This window comes from Trichosurus vulpecula, chromosome 9 (genome assembly GCF_011100635.1).
Source record: "Trichosurus vulpecula isolate mTriVul1 chromosome 9, mTriVul1.pri, whole genome shotgun sequence".
NCBI lineage: Eukaryota > Metazoa > Chordata > Mammalia > Diprotodontia > Phalangeridae > Trichosurus > Trichosurus vulpecula.
Window position 1 is genome coordinate 38208670 of NC_050581.1, and position 22504 is coordinate 38231173.

A 22504-nucleotide genomic window follows, 5' to 3' on the forward strand; every position below is an offset into this window, starting at 1 on the left:
TCATTACCTATCTCTTGGACTAATGTAACAGTCTCTTAACTGGCCTCCCTGCTTCCAGCCTCTCTGCCCATCTCCATTCTATCCTTCATATGGCTGCCAGGGTTGTATGTTCCTCCTCACTGCTTATTGAAAAAAAATGCAAACCCATTAGCCTAGTCTTTCCCACTCCAAAGTGTACCTTTCCACATTTATTGTGCACTATTCCCCCTTCACACACTCTAGGTTCCAGTCAAACTAGACGATTTACTGTTTCTGGTTTTGTCTTGCTCAAACTCACCTTCATGTCTTCATAAGGGGTATATGATGTCCCAGACCTCTATTCTTTGCCCTTTTGAAAAATAGAACGGGTACTCTAGGGCTGAGAAGGGCAGCTAGGTGGTGCAGTGGATAGAGCACTGGCCCTGGAGTCTGGAGGACTTGAGTTTAAATATGACCTCAGATGCTTACTGGCTGTGTGGCCCTGGGCAGCTCATTTAACCCAGAAACAAACAAACAAAAAGAGACTCCTTATAGGATCATCTCTTTGCATATGCTGTTCAAAAAAAACCCCAAAATCTCCTTATAGGATCATATCTTTGCATATGCTGTTCCTGATTCTTAATCTCTTCCCTTTTGAAAAATCTTCTGGCTTTAGCACACATAGATTTGGAGCTGAAAGAGACCTCAGAGGCTATGGAGTCCCAACTCCTTCATTGTACGGATGAAGAAAAGGAGTATAATGAAGGAAATGACAAGGTCATATTTATAGTAAATACCAGATTTTGATTTGAACCAAGATTCTCTGATTCAAGTAACAGTGCTAAAAATTCCTTCCATGTCATACGGCTTCTCCTCTTCCTCCGAAGTGCAGTTTAGGTGCTCGCTTTTCAACGAAGCCTTCTTTGATCTTCCTAGCTGTAAATGAGATTTGTCTTCTTAAATCTCTCCTACCAATCTTCGTTGAGACCTTTCCTATACACCTTTTGCATTATAACATGTATTGTGGCCATTTATTATCTATTATAATTATTTAATCACCTCTACTAGGATAATAGAGGGACCTCAGAGTGCCATCTGCAACACCCTAATTTTACAGATAAGGGAAACTGAGGGGTGAGATTTTTAACCCAGAGCCTCTGACTCCACAGCTCGTGAGCTTGTGTTCTTTCCATTGGACCATTCTAGATGGCAAGCTCCCTTTCAGGAGGTACTGTCTCTGGTTCCATCTTTTTATTCCCAACAATGAACTTCGGGATTGGAGAGGAGTTAGGCTTTTTTTTGCTATGGGTTCTGTCTTCACTAAAGCAGAGCACAAACCCTCTGCATTTTAGTAGACAGTCTTCTCTAGTTGCTGTAGCTAAAACAAAAACAAAAAGCCCTCCCAGCATCTAGTGGCCCATTTGCTGGTGATGATGCTGTCTTAATTTACCTTGCATTTGGTGCTCAGGTAACAGGCACAGAGGCCATTGTTGGGTTTTCAATCCAGGTCTTTACAGGCAAGTAGGATTCCTAAGAGGTTCTTTTCTGTTGTTTGTAGCTGTCAAGGTCAGCGCTTGGCCATGAAGATTACTGTGGAGGGGCTGCAGAATGCAGGCACTTAAACTGGTTGGTGATTTTGGAATTTGTTGGGGTACCCTATTCCAGCCATAGTATATAGTATATACTTATTAGGTGCTCAATAACTTTTGAATAAAGAGCTGTTTAGTGAGAAGCAGTGCAATCAGAAAGAAAAAGAGGGAGAGACAGAGAGAGGCAGACAGAGAGACAGAGAGGTGGACAGAGAGGCAGACAGGCAGGCGGACAGGGAGGCAGACAGGCAGGCAGACAGCCCTGGACCTTCCTCCAACTCTGTTTAGTAAAATCCTTCCTGAACTTCAAGTTGCTTCTCTGCATTTCAATTTCGTTATAGGTCAGACTATGTTAGAGGCAGTATGTAGCCGTGGAAATAACATAGGATTTGGAATCAGAGACCATAGGTTTGAATCTCAACCCTTTCACTTACTACAGGCATATTTCTGGGCAATTCGCTTCATTTCTCTGACCTCGGTTTCCTTATCCGGAAAATGAGAGTTGGACCACATGAACTCTGGGGTCTCTCCTGACTACGATTTATTTTGCAGCGTTGTTGGGATTAAGTGGGTCAATTTATGTGATAAAATTTGAAAAAAATTAAAGTGTTATATAAATATGTATGGTCTTAGTAGTGGTGAAGTCACCAGAGAGGAGAGGAAATTTCCTTTTACGTGAAGGGGCAGGTAACACTGCTTTGACTTGTTTAGTCGGCGGCTGTTTTTTCCTTATCCAAGAACCAGTGAATCGATAAGTCAATAACAGGAAATCGAGGCGCTTCGGTGGGACAGAAAAGAAATAGAAGACACAATCTCTAACTTCAGAAATTCCTTTAACTAGGCAAAACCTGAAATAATAAGGCATTTCACAAAGCAACCTATTTGTAACTGAAAAAAATCAATCAACACCCAAATGTTAAGGGGCACATGTTAAAAGTTGTGTGCAGTTATCGAGGCAGGGGTTTGGGGAAATGAAGGGAGGGTGCATTCCAGGTTGGTACGTGCAAAGACCCCAAAATGCGAACGTTTAAGGAACGTAGATAGGAGACGCAGCAAACAAGATGTTGCAACCAGGAAAATAACAGCAAATGGCATTGATCGTAATACAAGAAGGAATCGATATAGCAGAGCGGTTGGAAGGTCAGGCAGTGAGAATTCGGGGTTTCTATGAAAAGCCAGTTTTAAAAAAGGCTAGGGGGGGGTGGTGTGTGTGTGTGTGTGTGTGTGTGTGTGTGTGTGTGCGTGTGCGTGTGCGTTACAGTTTGAAGAAGATTGCTTTAGCAGCCACTCATCAGGTGACCCCAGGCTCTGGGGTCGAGGGTGTGGATCCTTCGCACGCTCTCACCTTCGGGCTCCCCCAACCCCCACTGCCCTGGTTGCTTAAATGGTCTCTCAATGCACACTCTCCTTAACTGCCTTTTCTCGCGTTTGCACTGGGAGGGACCCCCCGGAGAGAAAGGAGGGTCTTGCATGTCTGCGCTCCCGAGCAAAGGAGGGAGGGATCCCTGCTCCTGGGCTAGCGAGGGAAGGGACGTGCTTGCAGAGACAGTGGCTTTTCAACGCTCAGGTTCCTGAGCTGCACAAGTTGCTGCGTGGGATGAGAGTTGGCGGGGAGGGGGGCGGGGCTCCCGCGCCCTCTCGCCTCTAGCCGTCCCGGGAACGTTCTGAAAAAGTATCCAAAAGTTCCCCGCCAAGCGCGCCAAAGGGGGGTGGGGTGGGGGGGGAAGAAGTGGGGGGGGGTGGGGGAGGGAAGAGGTGGGGGGTGGGGAGAGACAGAGGCTAGAAAAGCGCAGGCGGGCACACCCGCCCTCACTCGCTCGGCGCAGCAGCTCGGGGTCGCATCTCCAGCTACAGGGCTGCGCGCTCCGACCGCTACCGCGGCCGCTCCTCCTGCGCCGCGCCCTCGCCTCGGGGCCCGGGCCGCCGCTCTCCTGCGCCCCGCTTTGCGGCGGAGCGGAAAGGAGATCTCGGGGTGACTTTTGATCCTCCCGCCGAATCTCCCAGGCGTGGAGATATGCCCAACGAGGATTCCTACAAGCCCTCGACGTCGTCCGACGGGCACCCTGGGCCCGGGGGCAAGGTCGGGGGCTTCGGGAAAGGAGCAGGTGCCATGCTAGGAGTGGCCGGGGGCAGCGGCGGCGGGGCCGGGGGCGGCGGAGGCGGCTCGGGCTCCGGCTCGGGCCCCGGCGGCTTAGGGCCGTCGGGGGCAGCGGGGAAGAAGTCCCCGCGCCTGCCCAAGTGCGCTCGCTGCCGGAACCACGGCTACGCGTCCCCCCTGAAGGGGCACAAGCGCTTCTGCATGTGGCGGGACTGCCAGTGCAAGAAGTGCAACCTGATCGCCGAGAGGCAGCGGGTCATGGCGGCCCAGGTGAGCCTGCGGTGGGAGGCGGGGGGGGGGCGCCCGGGGCGCGTGGCGGGGCTGGCCTCCCCTCCCCGGAGCGCGAGGACGCGTCCCGCCGCCGCCTCTTCTCCTCTCGTGTTCTTCTCTTCTCTTTTCTTCTATTCCCTTCTTTTACTTTTTCCTCTTCTCTTTTCCTCTCCTTTTTTCTTCCTTTCCTCTTCTCTAATTTTCCCTCCTCTTTCTCCTCTTTTCCCTCCTCTTCCCTTCTTCTGGTCCCTTTTCCTTCTCATCCCTTCTTCTCTTTCTTTCTTCTCTCTTCCCTTCTTTTCTCCTTTTTCCTTCCTTCCATCTATTTCATTATCTCCTTTTCTCTATTGTTTTTTTTTTAAAATTTTATCTTTGGGAGAGGGTTGGGGGAGAAAAGCTGTTTCGGGGGGTGGGGCGTTATTTGGGAGGGAGGCGGAATTGGATTTCGATTAAAGCGCCCACTATGGTTACGTACCTGGCCCCCTTCCCCGCGTCGGTCAAGTCAGCATCTGGACACCCCCACACTTCCGAGGGAGGGCTCCGCGGACCCCTTTGACTCCCCCCAAAACCGAGGTGGATCCCCTGGGAAAGGCTAAGAAACGCCAAAATCCGTTACGGGAGACACTTGTTTGGCGCGTACTTTTGCAAGGGGAAGTGGAGAACTGGGGGAGGGGCGGGGGAGGGAGTGATGGGAGGGGGTGAAGGGAATGATCGGAGTAATTCGTATTGAACGCTAAAGTTTGCGCTCTGTTGGCTTTTGCAATGGCCGGAGAAAGAAGAGTGGGCTTCGCTTTTTTTTTTCTGTCTTCGATTGAATGCGTTGCTTTTCCCCTCCAATATGCGATATGAATATCTTAGTCATTTTGGTTCACGTGGAAGGATAGTTTGATGAGGATTTCTTTGACATGCCACCCCTAAGAATTTATATGTATTCGGAAAGTTTATTTTTTTCAATTATCAAGCTTTCACCTTTTGCTCTCTCTCCTGTGTCCCTCCACCCATTGGGGAAAAAAAAAGACCCCCGTATCTCCTAAGTACAGTTAAGCAAAATCTAATTTATTTTAAAGCCCGATTAAAAAAATCCATATTTAAAGGATTTTTAGGTATCTTAGGAAAAAAAAGTTTTAAAATCTTATTAGAAATTTGAAGTCTGTTGAAAGACCTTTCTTCCTTGTCATCAGGAAAAGAGCCCGTTTTTCCTATTTACTAAAGACATTACATTCTTTCCACCTAGTCTGTGTTTCACTTTTAAAGGATATTTTTTTACTCTGAAGATTGAAAAGAAGTATTTACAAACGTTGCTACTTTTGATTATAGACTTGTAAATATCCTTCATTGGAATTGGTTTTAAATGTTAATTTTTGAAATTTAGTGTTAAAACAAGTGATAAAAATAAAAAGAGGATGCACTTTTCTGACTTTGATTTTGTATTTTTTTATTTCAAAGGTAGTACATATTTTTGTGCGTTTTTAAAGATAACAGGATGCTACTCAAACAATGGGTATAGATTATATATATATGTATTTTGTGCATTTTCAAAGTATTTTTAAAGATAACAGGATGCTACTCAAGTAATGGATATAGATTATGATTTGTCTTTTTTTCCTGATGTCTCCTAGTTAATCTGAATTAATTGAAAAGATGCTATAGTAGCATCGAAATGGTTCACTTAAAGCATTTTTGTAGGTTTTTAAAAAGTTTTCGTAGATAGAACCAGTATTATAGATCTTTACTTTGTGTATCTTAAAGTACACATTGTGGGGAGCATAGATAGAAACAATATTATAGATCTTTACTTGTTTATCTTAAAATACGTATTGGGGGCATAGCATTTAATAGAGTTTATTTCTCAAAATAGTTTCCTTAAATATTTTAATGAAGAGTTAATATTTCGTAACAAATTTGCTTAGTTTTAAATAAAGTTAGTAAAATTGCATTGTAAGATATTAGATAGTAGACTGTTGAACATCAAATGAAATAATATGTAATTATATATAAATATTGGATATAATGTTAAATATAGTGAATATAACATGTATTATATTGACATGATGTATATAATGTATAAATGCACGGTATATAAATATATTGTACATCATGCATATGATACATAAAGCAATATAGTAATACAGTATGCACAATGTAGTTAATATACTAGCATGCAAATATAAATAATAAACATATTACTAAATACATGTATATAATGTGTATAATATATATTTGTATAAAGTGCTTTGCAAGCCCTAAAGTTTAAACCATACAGTTTTATACAAATTTTGGCCACTATTTGGCTATTTTTATTTTTGAAAAATTTTTCCTAGATTAAAAAAAAAAACCACATAAGAGGTAAGTTATTCTTATAAGATTGACAATTCAGAATTTCTAGAACATTACACTACTTTTTTCCTGTTTAACCCTTAAAAGTATTTTTAAGACTATACTACTACTATTAGCTTAACAGCTTACATTTCTCTGTATTTTAAGGTTTAATAAAGTATTTTCTGCACAATACCTCTGTGATACTGGATAAATAATATTACATCTTCTTCCATAATGAGACTCAATGGTCACATAGCTAGGCTATGTTTCAGCAGGATTTGGATGTAGGTCTCCAGTACATCATTATATTCTCAATAAACTTTTCCTTGTCTATCAAACAGTTCTTGCTGGTGAAAATTATTAAAAATTCCATTAAAAATCTCTTGTAAAAGTGTACATTTCTTTATTAAGCATTGCTTCCATTTCAGAAAAGTTAGTTTATAAATGGACTTTTTGCAATATTAGTTCTTTTTTCACAAACAAAATTTCCTAGGTCCCTTTTTAATTTTTTTTGTACAGAACCATTTCACACTTTCCCCCCATTTTTCCTGTTAAGTGTAACTAGTCAATTTATAAATCAAAGTTTAGCCTCTGTACCTTAACATATATGTATATTTAAGTAATTTTAAAGTGGATTATTTTCTAAATTAAATCATACCTACAGTCACTGTAAGTTATTATGCTTCTTAAACTGGCTTCCAGATTGTTCTTTAGCGCCTTATTGATTATTTTGATTTCTCCTTTTGTTTCCCCCTGTGCCTATGGCTCAGGTGGCATAGCAGAATTTGGAGTTAGAAGAACTGAGTACATATCCCAGCTCTGCTGCATACTTAACCTGTGTGACCATGGGAAAGTCATGGTTTCCTTTTTGATAAAATGGGGACAGTAGACTTGTAGTACCTGTATTCCGAGGAAAGTGCTTTGTAAACTTACAAAGCGAACACATTCTTAAAAGTTTAGAATAAATTTGTAGGGTATGCATTTTTTCATTTTAACCTGGGAAGCTCTATTTAAATTATAAGTATAAACATAGGCAAATCAAAGCTTCATTTTGGAACCTTTTAAAAAATTCTATTAAGAAAATAAAATACCAGTTGAATCAGTCTATCATGATTTTAAGGGTCAGTCTTTTTACTTAGATATATTATCCAAAGGTTGTGAGAATAAAATGGGATTATAGTATTAAAATATTTCTTTGCCATGGGACCTACACAGCCACTAAAAATTCCTGGATTTCTACTGCTACTTACTGGTCAAGTATACTATAATTTTAAATTTGGAAGGATTTGGCATTAATTTAAAATTATATTTTCCATTTTCAGCAGCAGGAACAGTGAAATTGTTTGAAATACACACACATTTAATTTTTTTTCTGCTGATAATTTTGCCTTGGTGTCTTCCTTGTAGCATCTGGGGCTTAGGACTTGACCTAATACTGATTTTATTATTTAGGAGTCCATTTTGGTGATTTTTTTAGCCAAGCATTTTTTTCCCCTCTAGAGAGGACCACTAATAGAAAAAGATAGCCCTGTGGATGGCATAGCTATGACAAGTAGTATTTCTGTCAAGTCTTGCACTGATTGACTTAGATATCTCCAAAGACCAATTTCCTTTCCCCCACTTTGGTTGAAGATGTTTTAACATTTTGATGATGGAGGATTTTTTTCTGAAATTTTTTAAAATCTTTTTTTTTTGAGCGGGGAAGGGAGGGCAATTGGGGTTAAGTGACTTGCCCAAGGTCACACAGCTAGTAAGTGTGTCACGTGTCTGAGGCTGGATTTGAACTCAGGTCCTCCTGACTCCCAAGACGGTGTTCTACTCACTGTGACACCTAGCTGCCCCAGGTCTTTTTCAGTTAAGGAACTTTTAGCACTTTTCATGTGTTCTTATTGTAGTTTGGGGGCTAACTAGGTCTCTTTTCCACTTTGCATCCTGGCTGCCTAAAGAGCTAATTCCTGAAGCCACAGTCCAAGAATTGGAATGGACCTCAAGGGATCAGTTAGTTGAATTTGTACTCGAATAGCTTGGCAAGTGGTAATTAAATTTTTTGTTTTTCTGTACAAAAAGGGCTTTTTGTCCTTTTGGTCATTGGTCTTGTTTTGGTTTATAGGTCTGGTCTTTAGAGGTCATTTGGTGCACTCCCTTAAAAATTGAGGCATGGAACTGTGAAGACTTGCCTAAGCTCTCAGAGGTAGTAAGTAGCAGAGCTGGTAATCAAACCTAGGACCTCTGATTACAAATCCCTGTATCCCTCTGCCTTTCCTTACTTTAAGAGCACAGAAAATAGTAACTCAGGAAAGAAGATTCCAGAGCAAAACCATTTTTTTCTTTTTTGTTGGAGCCAATCCAGGTGAAGTGACTTCACCAGGGTCACACAGCCAAATATCTGAGGCCAAATTTGAACTGGGGTCCTTCTGACTCCAGGGCTGACGCTCTATCCACTGTGCCACCTACCTGCCCCCAGAGCAAAGTTATTTTCTAGAAATAATGAGACAGAAATCTATTTTATATCCCTTTATAAATTTTGGATTTTCTTAGCAAAGATACTGGAGTGGTTTGCCACTTGAAGCTTTCCCTCTATCCCTACTCCCAGTGACCACCCCCTTCTCCCCAGGCAAAACTAGACCTGAAGCAAGCAACTCTGCTTCTCGGGCCACTGTCTAGTCTTCTTGTTTTCTTCCTCCCTTTCCTTCATGCTGTGCCCTTCTATCAAAATCAGCTGTGGAGAAAGGCTCTAATAACATCATTTATATCCACGTATGAATTAGGATTAGTGCCAGGGCATTATTCTCCCCGTGTACTTGCATTTAAGCTTTATGTTTAGCCAGTGAAGATCACCTTCTATAGCAAGAAATTTTGAGTCAGTCCCCAAACTGGGCCCCCCCCCCCCCGATCACATGAATGAGCAGACACTGATGTTGTCTACACACATCTCTCTGCATACACACCAGTGTCATCCTCCTCTTCACAGGAAGATTGTTTCATTTTACTACATTATTCTGCCTCATTATTAGCATCTAGGTGGCATAGAGGATAGAGGGATGACTTGGAAGCAGGAGACCCAAGTTTTTCTCCTCTGTAAAATGGGCATAGAGATAGCACCTCCCTCCCAGGGTTTGTGAGCACACCTGTGAGGTCATATGGCTTTGCAGACTTTTAAGTGCTAGTTTTTTCTTCTGTCTATACCCTTGATCTCATCTTTTTTTATTTATTCTTTCCTTCTCTAGTAGATCTTCAGTTTATCCCACTCCACTGGCTTCTTTGCCTCAAAATGTGAAAAGTTCTTAGCTTTACCCTGACGTGCCCTCTAGCCACAACCCCATTTCTTTGATTTTTTTTCATTCCGTACTTGTAGGTTGGTTACTTCCACATCTCACTCCCCTCTTTATCTCTTGCACATGCTTCCATCCCCATCACACTATGGAAATTTTCTTTCTTAGAGGTAGGTCATCAAGGACCCACTTTAATGTCAAAACTAATTGTACTATTTTTTTTTTGGTCCTCATTCTTCTTGACTTCTCTGCAGTATCGACACTCCATTTATCTCTTTTTACGACATTTATCACAGGCTTTCTCGTATACTTATTTAGTACATGGATTCCCTGTGTATTTCAGTTGTCTTCTGAAGGGGGCCAGAGAGCTTCATTTATTCAATAAGCATTTATTAAGCTCCTACTAAGTGCCAGGAAGTGAAAGTCCCTGCTGTGAAGGTGCCTACTGTAGTTACAGATAACGCAAAATTGTGGAAACTTGCCTCAGTTTCCTCCTCTGGAAGAGGGGGGTAACAAAAGCACCTTTTCCCCAGGATTGCTGTGAGGACCAATGAGATAAAGTGCTTAGCACACGGTAAGTGCTATCTAAATGTTAGCTAACAGCTATTATCAGTCTCCTTTGCTCCTCTAGCCAGACTGGTCTTCTTACCGCTCATCATGGAGGGCGTTTCATTTCCTGCCCTTTTCCAGGCCGGGCCCCACATCTGGAGTGTGTCTCTTCTCACCTCCATCTGTGAGAACCCCTCGCTTCCTTCAAGACTCACCTCGAGCGATCTTCTCTGATCCTTTCCTCATCATCCCAGCTGCTAATGGTCTCTAGGCCTAAACTCCCTTTATTTATTCCGAATATACTCAAGTACAAACATGTCACCTTCCCCTATGGAATCTAAGCTCCATGAGAGCAGGGATCATTTCCCTGCCGCTATATGCAGAGTCTAGCACTGTGTCTGAATCGGGTGTGACAGTAGGCTCTTAAGAGTTGCCGATGGATGCCAAATTAATCTTTTGTAAGTAGATGCAAAAGGAAAATGTCTCTAAAAATAAAAAAAATTAAAAAATAGAGGTACTTTTAAAATGTTAAAATTTTAGATTTTAAAAATTAAAAATTTCACATTTTCAGGTGGCACTGAGAAGACAGCAAGCACAGGAGGAGGAGCTCGGGATCAGCCATCCTATTCCACTGCCCAGTGCTGCAGAGCTGCTTGTTAAGAGAGAAAACAGCGGGAGCAGCTCCTGCCTGATGTCCGAGAGCACCAGTCCCACCCAGGCTCCAAGCACTCCAACTACATCTTCAGGTAAATCTCTTGGTTGAGCCTCATCCTTTCAGGCATTAGTTGGTGCTGAGAAGAGGGGAGCCAAGTTGGGACGTTTTTATTTTTAACATAGAAAGGAAATTCTAAAAATTGAATTACTGACACTTCACATGCAATATTAAATCAGAAGGATGAGTGTTTTTCCCCTCCAATTTGCCATTTTTCTTTTTAGGGGTTTTTTACTAGACCCATTTTTGGTATTCTCTTTTAAAAGACATGGTAAGAGGTTCTAGAAATGGGCCCCCCACAAGAAGTTTACATTCTAATGGCAGAGACAAAGCACACACACACACACACACACACACACATATAGAGAAAAAATAGAATATAAAATTGTAATGGGGTCCTGGTAACCTACATATGGAGGAGTGCATTAAGCCAAGGAAATTGTACCTGATTCTGTGGACCAGGCTCTCATTGGTTGGGGCCCAGTTGTAGTGGGCTTTGAAGTTGAAATAGAATTTTATATTTTATCCTGGAAGTAATAAGGAGTCACTGGAGTTTATTTAATCATACGGTCCCATCTGCTAAAGAGAAATCCTTTAGCAATTGTCTAGAGGATGACTTGGGTGGGGAGAATCTTGAAGTATGAAAGAAACAATCATCTGTATAATAGAGAAGTCTGTTCTCGTTATAGCCCCATGATTTCTTAGAGAAACTGCTTTAAGACGTACAGTGTTTTAAGGATATTTCAAATCCTAGGCTCCATTAAGCTAGGTTTAATTACTGAGTGAAAGCTGAGAGAGGAAAAAAATGTATAAATGCTGCCCCACAAACCACCCCCAAATCATGATACAAGCCTTAAAATGAAGGAGATCCTAAAGAAGAGGTAGAAGAAGATGTCTTCCTCCCCTTCTTTACAGAAGTGAGGCTTCCGTGGGTTTGGGACATAATAGAATTTCATAGTTTTTTTTTTAATTATTGATTAGTTTTTTTTATCATCGTAAGAGATGGCTCTTTGGAAAGGGAATAGAAATAGTGGGGTAAATGTAAACAAAACCCCCAAAGAAATCAATAAAAATCTATTTTAAAAAAGAATAAAATTTGTTTATAAAATAATATTAAAGAGCTTCTATCCTTCCAAAAAGGTTCCCTAGCAATTAATCTCCCCCCACCCCAACAAAGAAATAGGGACTGTATACACTGTTTTTAGTTATTTGAGAAAGGATAACTAGTGAATATTGTCAAATAATGTGCAGAGCCATGGAAACTTCCAAGCCTCCATAACATCAGACTTCTGTACAGACCTCACATCTGCAGTTTGTCTCCGAGCCCTCACCTTGTGTTGTTTCGTCACTTTCAGTCATGCCAGACGCTTTGTGAGCCCTCTTCAGGTTTTCTTGGCAGAGACACTCAAGCGGTTTGCCATTTTCTTCTCTCACTCACTGAGGCCAACAGGGTTAAGTGACTTGCCCAGGGTGTCTGAGGCTGGATTTGGGCTAGGATCTTCCTGACTCCAGATCCAGCATTCTTAATCTACGGTGCTGCCTAGCTTCCCTGATTACTGTGGATTAAACCAATGACAGACATTGCATCATTGCAAAATATTTAGATGAAGATGAGGATGGATTTAGTTAGGTCAGGAATAGAAAGTTAGGGAATGTCTAAATATACTTCAGGCTGTCTAAGAGGTGCAGTGGATAGCATGCCCAGCCTGGAGCCAGGAAGACTCATCTTTTTGTATTCAAATGCAGCCTCAGACACTTACTAGCTATGTGACCCTGGGCAAGTCACTGTTTGCCTCAGTTTCCTTGGAGAAGTAAATGGCAAAGGACCCTAGTATCTTTGCTAAGAAAACCCCCAATGGGGTAACAGAGTCAGATGTGGCTGAAATGACTGAACAGCTAATACACTCTAGATCTCACTAGTGGAGGAAGAGAGTGACAAGGGTGGGTGACCGCAGAGTTGTAGGGGCATTTAGAAGAGAGTTTTTAGGAGAGAGGACATTCTCCAAGTAAACATAAGCTCTGGCAGAGCATTTCAGAGGCAGAAAGTTACACACAGGAGGCGTGGGAGCAAGATAGAAAGTTCAAGGTCAAAGAAGGGTGACCAGATTCTCTTCTTCCTTCAGGAGCCAAAGGACCTTGAGAGCTCTTAAGGCGATTGTATCCTTTGGTTTTAGAAATAGAGCTTTATAATAGCTGACTCAGGTAGAGAAGGATCTCCATAGGGAAGTGATCTCCATTCTCCTCTGCTAGCCAGAGTTCTATCCATGTGGAAGAGCCCCAAAGGGGGGACCTTAAGGTTTTATTTACACACACACACACACACACACAGCTGGAAGGGACCCCACTGAGGAGAACCCATTCATTTTAGAGAAGAAACTGAGTCTCAGAAAGGTGGTGACTCGTCCAAGGTTACACAGCTGGTAAGTGTCTGAGGCTGGATTTGAACTCAGGGCTTAGTGCCCAGCCCACCACTGTACCCACCATATTGCCCAGCTGCCTCTTTGTTGTTGTTCAGTCATTTCAGTCCTGTCCAACTCTCTCAGCAAAGATATTGGAGAGGTTTGCCATTTCCTTCTCCTGGCTCATTTTATAGATGAGGAAGCTGAGGCAGACAGAGTTAAGTGACTTGCCCAGGGTCACAGAGCTAGTTAAGTGTCAGAGGCTGGATTTGAACTTGACTCTAGGTTGGGCACTCCATCCACTGCGCTGCCCAGCTGCTCCTGTTTGCTACATCAGCTAGTTTTAGGAGAGATTTCTGCCTTACTGAGATGGATAATTTTTGGGTCCTGTTAATATATGAGCAAAGTTGAGACATGAATATCCCCAATGAGAGCCAAAAAATGAGACTGAACTTGTAGAGTTCACTGAGGAATAGAAACCATATAAGGATTGACATTTTCCCACTGAATAGATAGCATTTTGTTTTTTCCAATTATATGTAAAGACAGCTTTTAATTCATTTTTACATGATTTTGAGTTCTAAATTTTCTCCCTTCCTTTTTCCCCTTGCCCCTCTCTAAGATGGTAAGCAGTTTGATATAGGTTATACGTGGGCAGTCATGTAAAACGTATTTCCACATTAGCCATGTCGTGAAAGAAGAAACAGAACAAAAGGAAGAAAAAGCCATGAAAAAAATAAAGTGAAAATAGTATGCTTCGATTGGATTGATGTTTTTAATGAGGTACCTTTTTTAACATGGGAAAATTTCAGAGGTCACTTGCTTATTGTCAGGGATCTCCTAGGTAAAAAATTAAAAAGAATTTTTTGAAAATTTTTATTTAATGTTCTGATTTCCAAATTCTATCCCTTTGCCCTCTCTGAGATGGTAAGCAATTAGATACAGGTTATACATGTACAGTTACGTAAAACATTCCCATATTAATAATTTTGTACAAAGACTTGAATAAAAGAAAAAATTGAAAGAAAGAAAGTGAAAAATAGCATGCTTCAGTCTGTATTCTGGAGGCGGGGGTAGTATGCTTCATCATTAGACCTTTGGGATTGTCTTGGATCATTGTATTGCTGAGAAGAGCTAAGTCATTCACAGGGCTTCGTAGAACAGTATTGCTGCTACTGTGTTCAACGTGCTCCTGCTTCTGTTCACTTCACTGTGCCTCAATTCATGTAAGTATTTTCAGGATTTCTGCAGTCATCCTGCTTGTCATTTCTTATAGCCCAATAATATTCTATTACAATCATATGCTACAGCTTGTTTAGCCATTCCCCAATTGATGGGCATCCCTTCAATGTCCGGTCCTTAGCCACCACAAAAAAAAACCTGCTATAGATATTTTTGTACAAATAGGTCCTCTCCCTCCGCCTTTTTTTTTTTTTTTTGCTGTCTTTGGGATATAGACCCAGCAGTGGTATTGCTTGATCAAAGGGAATGCAGTTTTATAGCCCTTTGGGCATAACGACTGGTTCTTTAAAACTGTCTGAGTTACTGATTTTAAAATACTTTTATTTCTAGGTAGGGAAGTAATGAAAAGAACTGTTGCAGGGGAGTGGTTAAATCCATTAACTGACACTTGGTAATTTTATTAGATTGAGTAAATATGGATTGAGTGATTTTTATGTTCAAAGCAATTCTATTCTTCCTACCAGCTTAGATTGGAGATGCACTGGGAGAGAAAATCACTTTTGTGTCCTTGAAGTCATTTGGGATAGAAGGCATCTCAGAGCTTTTCTGATCTAACCTCCTTACTGTACACGTGACAGCGAAGAGTTTGTACCTTCCCCCATTGCTGGTAGAGCTGGGATTTGAACCCAGGCCTCTGACTCCAAATCCAGTACTCTTTCTACCAGTTTCATTTCGGCTGTTAAGAGAATAACTATTTGGCAAGTATGAAGAATACTTGAATAATTGTGGGATTTTTTTATTATATTGTCAGAGTTCTAAGGAGTAGGTAAATTAGATTTACCTTTCTATTAACGTTTCCCTTATTAGAGACCTGATGTCTTATTTGAGGAGGTTTCTTTCCCTCCTTTCTGAAACACTGCTGAAGAGTTCCAGAAGACTAGAGAAATGAGGGTGTGTGTGTGTGTGTGTGTGTGTGTGTACACACATGATCTTCTGGGTTACAATTATTATCATCAAGCAAAGTTCGGGAAGGATCTGTGATTTCCTGTGAGGAACTCCCTCTACCAACTTAGCAACCTTAACAGATAAGTCCTAGGGAGTTGCCTGAGGCACATAGAAAGGTTAAAAGATTTTTCCGTGGTCACAGTGAGTAAGTGGCACAGAGCAAGATTTGAACACGACTCTTCCTGCCACCAAGCCATTACAGCACCTCTGTAGTTGACATCTTTTAAAAGAAATTGCCGCCTAAGTTTAAATGTGGAACATTTTTCTATTTACTGGTGTTAGTTATGTTAGTAGAATTAGGTAAGAATATCCATCTCTAAGGTCTTTTTTTTAAAGATACTGTGGGATATTCAGAAAGAAAACAACTATGGATAGGGACATAATTTTTATTCCAAATTATAATTTAGCAGTAATTAGCTCTTTCCATGTTGGTATATATGCAAGCTATATCTTCATGTTTTAGTGCAATGCTTAAACACTTTTTATTTTTAGCCAGGATGTGATATTACCATTTCTCTCAATTATTTTTCTGGACAACCTTATGTATTACTGACACCCTCCTTCTCTGTTTTATCTTTTCCTCTTCCTCTTGTCCCCTGTATCTGCAATCAGCAAAATGCAGCTTCACCTGTTTCTTTGGCAGAAAGGTTCTTAATTTGGGGTCTGAGGACCCTAAAGGATTTCATGACTAGTTCATGGCTAGATTTCAGGGGAACTGTAAAGTTGGATAGGAAAAAAAATTACATCTTTATTTTTAATATAGCTGTTTCCCTTTTTAATTGTATATATTTTATACTTTTTATACATTTAAATTTTAGAGATTTAAAACATTTTATACATTTAAAAACATTACTCAGAGAAGGGCTCCATAGGTTTCACCAGATTACCAAAGGGGTGGGATCTCTGATACAAAAAAGGTTAACCCCTGCATTAAGCAGCTATGTATGTAATTCTTGGGCTGCCTCATTTTATTGGGAATGTCATCTGAGTTTAACAATGTTGGGTCATTTTTTTTGCACCCTGTCTTGTAGTACTGTAGTACTCTTTTTTAGGAAGAAAGGGAAAAACTGGGTGGTGTTTGTGAAGAGGGCTTAGAAATCTGATGTTGTAAACTTTGTAGGTTTTCATATAGGCCTGGTTGCTCCTGCTGCCTGGTGGCAATTTTAGTCTTCCTGTGAAAATGAGCAAAATTCCTCCTTCTGAACCATGGGACTCTCAGAGGGAAAGACAGGGATGAATAGGGAAATTATGATGGAGTCACAGAGTAGTTATTACGACCGTCCCCTTAATTTCTGGCATTTGTGGTAGCCAGTTATTTATCACAGTTTCTGGATGCCTATAATGGTCCAGATTCTCTGACCTCTTTTTTTTTTCTCCTTCTATTCATTGTAAGTAAAACCCTGAATGTTATCTCTGTGCCCTCCCTTTGGGAGCACTCTGGGCTTCTGGAGCTGCCACTCCCCTATTCCTCCTGACAAAATCACCTCCCACTCATCCTGGCTTGTCCTCTTGGCAGCTGGGGTCTCTGCCTAGTTCTGCTCATCTTTGCTGCTTTGGCCGGATGAATTTGGTCTCTAAAATTTGATGGGGCTTCTCTTCAGCTTCCCATTTGTCCTCGGTGTACCCTTCAACTTAGGGTGGCAATGTGAGGATAGAGGGAGAGTGTGCCTAGTATTGGATGGAATAATGAGTGCATTTGCATTCCCAGCACACAGAACAGTTTTGGGCACATTGTAGGTGCTTAATAAATGCATGCTTGATTGACTAATGAAAATTTTGGCTTCTCTGAAACATTTTTTAAAGTCCTATTAATGAATGAAGCTTTTATACAAAGTTACTACACCATTTCAGTTTCATGTAGGTGAAAATCGTCTCTGTGTACATTCAAATGAATTATCAACATTATCAACAAAACTGTCAAAGTATTTTCACTAAGATTGATTGTGGAATTTGTTTTCTGGGACCCTAACCAGTAATACTTAATTTTTTTTTGATTTTATGAAAAGCTTCTGAATTCAGGCAGAAGAAAAAAAATTTTGTGGCCATGTGGTTTTAAAAAATTGAGTGTAAATCAGATCATCCTTATATTTTAATTTTTTCCTATATTTTAATTTTTGAAATGGAAAAAATTCACGAAGAACCACAGAAGCATCATAAAATAATTAAAAATTTGAATGCAATAAAGAAGATGCAAATATTAATGTTCTTTGATAAGCCACTGTTTTGAATCTATGCCAAATTATGCTCCTCGAAAGTCTTTATAAATGGCTTTTTTGGGGCTTGAGAACCCAGGATGTGCCAGTGGTTTGAATATGGACATTGGTGATGGTCTATGTCCCCTCTCATCAGGTTGGCCATCAGGTGATGAAATTTTAAGATGTGAAACAGACAAAAACATAAAATTTTGTTCAAACACCCTTTGCTATCCCAGTGATTAATCAATAAATAAATCACTTAGCATTTATTGAGGGCCTACTATGTTCGGGCAGTTTGCTAATCTAATCAAGTGAAGATAATGAACATCTATTAAACACCTAGCACTTACTGTTACTTCCTTTATTAGAGACCTGATGTCTTTGATTAGGTTTCTTTCCTACCTTTCTCAAATACTGGTCAACAGTTCAGAAGACTAGAGACGTAAGGGTGTGTGTATGTGTGTGTGCGTGTGTGTGTACGTGTGTACGTACGTGTACTTTTCTACCAAACAGACTCTTGCAAAAACCATCCCTGCTCTCAGAAAGCTCATGTTCTAATAGGGGAGACAACTGGTAAATAAGTAGGTGTATACAAGATATTAAGAGAGTATTACTGCAAGGGGATGGGAGTAAAGGTACAAAGACTAAAATAATCTGCTCCTGGGGAGCCTGCATCCTAATTGGCAAGACAAGTTCATATATGTATCTATGGGAAAACAGACCATAGAGAATAAATATAAGGTACTATGGGGGGAAGAACATGTACAAGTGGCTTAAGAAAAGAGGGAGTTCATGGCATGGAGGTCAGCTAGTACAAAAACTAATTCCTGGTATTGAAACTGGAAGCTAACTCAGCTTGCCACGTACAAGGGAATATGATAAATAGCAAAAATTAAAATGATTTCTGACCACACTTCGGAGGAGAACTGAATTGAGGAAGTCAGAGGAAGCAGTGGAAAAGAGACGAGAGATGTGATCTTAGCCTGAACATCTATTAAGTTTGTGAAAAAATAGGCATTTACTCTGTGCCATTTACTCTGTGACAGGTGTTGGGGATACAAATATAAAAGCGAAGTGGTCCTTGCTCTCAAGGAGCTCACATTCTAACAGGGAGAGACAGCCTTTAGGGGGTGGTGGTCAGGAAAGAGTTTTAACCTGGGATGTCATAGGGTTGGTAAGTAGAATGATAGAAAGGGCATTCACATCCTTTTAGAGGTAGTTGTAGCCTTGCTTATGTTTCATTCTTGCTCTCAGAGCAACAGGCAGAAAAGGCAGGAATGTGATAGGAGTTTTGGGGCAGGGCAGAAAACCAAAGGATGAAGAAGAGGCTGCATAGTTCCGGAGAGCTTAGACCTTGAGTGGCTTAGCTCCTTATGGTCATGCTCTATGAAGGTACAGTTTTTGAGGTATGCTGGCTTCAGGTAAGTGGTTTTATAGCCATTGGCTAAAAGATCTGTAGCTTTCCTTTGCCAAGAAAAAAGGCTTACTCATCACAGCATCACCCATTGGGCTGTGAACTGAGTTTTCTGTTGGGGAGAGACTTGCCAGCCCCAACCTCCTCCCCCAGATGTCAGGTAGCCATAAAGATAGATAGGTGAAGATTAACTGGAACAAGGAAATGATGGACAGCAAGAAACAAAGAGTCGTCTGGATTCTTTCACAGGAGATACTGTGATCTCTCCTTCCACCTTGGTACCCTGGCACCATGTTTCCTATTTGTGTGCTTTTCCCCTTGGGTTTCCCACTGGAATGTATGTCTCTGTGTGCATGCCACAGTCTGTATCTATGTTTGTGTGCTGTTTCGAGGGAGAGTGAGGTGGTGGGAGTGTTTGTGGGGGGGGGGGTTCTCGTTTTACTTCTATTACTGTGCTTTTTCATCGGATCATTCAATCAATTAGACAGTAAGCGTTTATTTTTAATGAAATTTTATGGGTAACTTTTGTCTTTATCTCTTGCTTAGTTAAGAATTCACCCTGTAGCCATAGATATGAAAGGTAGCTGATCTAGTTCTCTCCTAATTTTTTATGATAAGATCTTTAATAATCCCATCATAGAGCCTTTTGAGTTTATGATGTGACAACATTTTGTGTAGGTGGGGTAAGGTGTTGGTTTATATGGTCTCCAAGACTGGAAAATAAGGCCTTTTTTAGGTAATTTATATGTTTGAGTTTATTGACTGTTGAGTTATTGAGTTCAGTTTTTTAAAATTTTTCCTTGTTTACCCGGTTCTACTTGATAATTTTTAAAACATAAAATTTCTTTTTCAATTTTTTTAACCAGTACCAAATAGTTTAAATTAGAGGTGTTAAACACTTGCCCTTCAAGTGTCACTTTGAGTGCTGTCTGAACCAGATTAAAATGTATTTGGGAAAGATTTAACAAAATAAATGAAAATACAATAGAATATAGATAATGTTAATATGTGGTTTACTAAGTCAGTATGAGGTGACAGGGATTTTTATGTACATTTTAGTGGCCCCCATTTCTATTTGAGATTGATAACACTGGTTTAAACGATTATTGCTTTAGTTCGAGTCTAGAAGCTCTTTATCTTTTATTTCTACTCCCCCCCATCACATCTCTTGATATTCTAAATACATTATTCGTCCCGTTGAATTTGGTCATTTTTGTCAGAACTCTGTAAGGACTTGTTGGTCCTTTGATTAGTATAAAATTAAATCTGAATCAGTTAATTGTCTTGCTATTAATTTCTTTGGTGACTCCTTAAGAATTTCTGAACATCCCTGATGTAAGTCTAGCTTGATCATAAGAAGTGATTTTGGCATAATTTGGAGAATTTATTTTAGTCTTTTAGCCAGAATTTTGGTATGACTTGTAATTTGCTATAGCCTGGAGTCCTTTAGCCAGGATTTTATGTAAAATTTTTGAATATTCATTTAATGATAGTAGTTTATAATTCTCTTTCTTTGCTTTATATTTTCCTGGCATTAGGGCTATATTTGTTCAGTAGAATTCTCTCTCAATTTTGGAGAATATATATAGCATAAATGTTTACTTGAAAAGTTTTATAGAATTTTCTTGTAAATCCATATGAATCAACGACTTTTTTCCTCCTTAGCCCTTTAGTAATTTCTTTATAGCTACTTTAATTTCCTCTTTCTTCTTGGAGATTATATTATTTAAGATTTTGTAGAGAGAATTTTCTGTTAAATTGGATAGTTTAGATTTTTGTACATAATCCTCTTTTGAATTCTCAGTTTTGTTGGCATTTAAATATATATAATTGGTTCTATCAGTCTTTTTTATTTCTACTTTATTGTGCTTTTCATACTATTAAATTTTTATTTTGTTGATTTGATTTTCCTTTACTTTTTTTAAAAAAAATCGGTTTGTCAACTTTTTTTTTTTTTAGTATTTTCAAAGTACTAGCTCTTACTTTTGTTCCTCATCGTCTTTCAATTTTCAATTTGCCTATTTTCAAGATTTCTTCTTCGTGTTTATTTTGGATTTGTTTGTTCATTTTTTAATTTCCTAATTTTGATATTCAGTTAACTAATCCTCTCTTTTTTCTAGTAGTGTATGTTTTTAGAGTTACTTATAATTTTTCCTTTGAGGAATGCTTGAGCTATGTTTCAGAAATTTTAGTATGTTTCATTATTTTTATATGGCTTTCATATAGCTGTTAATTGTTCATTCTTTGACTCTCTAGGATTTCTTTAAATCTACATTTAGATCTTTCAGTTTTTCTTGTACTCTCTGAATTAATTAGTATTTTTGTTGTATTCTGGTCTGTAAAGGATGGATTTAATATTCTTTGTTAAATTTATTTACCATTTCTTTGTACTTTAATATGTGTTTTATTTTTGTTGAGGTAACATGCAATTCTGGTAAACATGTATATTGTTAGTAATAATAATAGCTAGCTTTTATATAGCACTTTAAGGTTTTTAAAGGGCTTTATAAATCTTATCTCATTTGGTCTTCACAACAGGCTTGTGAGTAGGTGCTGTTATCATCCCCATTTTAAAGATGAGGAAACTGAGATGTTAAGTGACTTGTCCAGGGTCATACAACTGGTACGTGTCAGAGGCTGGGTTTGAACTCAAGTCTTTTTGGCTCCAGGTCCAGTGCTCCACTGCCCCACCTAGCTGCGATTATCGTCTTTAATATGTAATATATATTCTTTACTGTTTCTAATCAGATATGTATCTTTTATTTCTATATTTTCCATTAGTTCAGATCTATAGTATCCCTTTTGTTCATCTTACTGTTTGGTTTGTCTAGCTCTGAGAGAGGAAAATTAAATAATCTCTTACTATTATTGTGTTAATATCTGTGTCTTTGCAGATTGGTTAACTCTTCCTTTATGAACACATTAGTACAAATATGTTTAACATTGATATTGGTTCAGTGTTTGTGGTTCCTTTAAATGCAGTATAATTTCCTTGATAATCTTTCAGCATTGTGATCTTTTATTTTGCTTTGTCTAGTAATATTATTACAACTCCTAGCTCTTTAGGATTTATCTGATGAAGAATAAATTTTGTGCCTACTTCTTATTTTCATTCTATTTGTGATTTTGCCTTTTATTTTTATTTCTTTTTTTGAGGGGGAAGGCAGGGCAATTGGGGTTAAGTGACTTGCCCAAGGTCACACAGCTAGTAAGTGTGTCAAGTGTCTGAGGTCGGATTTGAACTCAGGTCCTCCTGACTCAAGGGCGGGCGCTCTACTCATTGCGCCACCTAGCGGCTGCCCTTATTCTTATCTCTTGTAAAGAACAGATTTTAAAGAATTTTGTTTTTGTACCCATTTGCCTCTCTCATTTTCTTGGAATGTTTGGTATATTCTCATTTAAATGTATGAGAGTTAAGTTTATGTTTTCCTTGATTTATCAATTTTTAACATTTGGTTTTAAAGAGAAATTTTAATTCCAAATTCTTCCCCTCCCTCTCACTTTTCTCCTTCCTGAGACAGCAAGCAATTTGATATAGGGTA

General features: G+C 39.6%; 1 protein-coding gene across 4 annotated transcripts in view; it reads left to right on the forward strand.

Moving 5' to 3' along the window:
* The first annotated feature begins 3561 nt into the window (after nucleotides 1–3561).
* DMRT1 (doublesex and mab-3 related transcription factor 1) overlaps nucleotides 3562–22504 on the forward strand; it is a 144736-nt gene continuing 125793 nt past the window's right edge. For 2 of the 4 annotated variants that reach the window (XM_036738742.1, XM_036738744.1), the window contains exons 1-2: nucleotides 3562–3915; nucleotides 10627–10813. In XM_036738742.1, coding sequence (XP_036594637.1) covers nucleotides 3562–3915; nucleotides 10627–10813 — 541 coding nt within the window. The remainder of the gene's footprint in view (nucleotides 3916–10626; nucleotides 10814–22504) is intronic. The other 2 variants (XM_036738743.1, XM_036738745.1) reach the window with 1 other exon arrangement.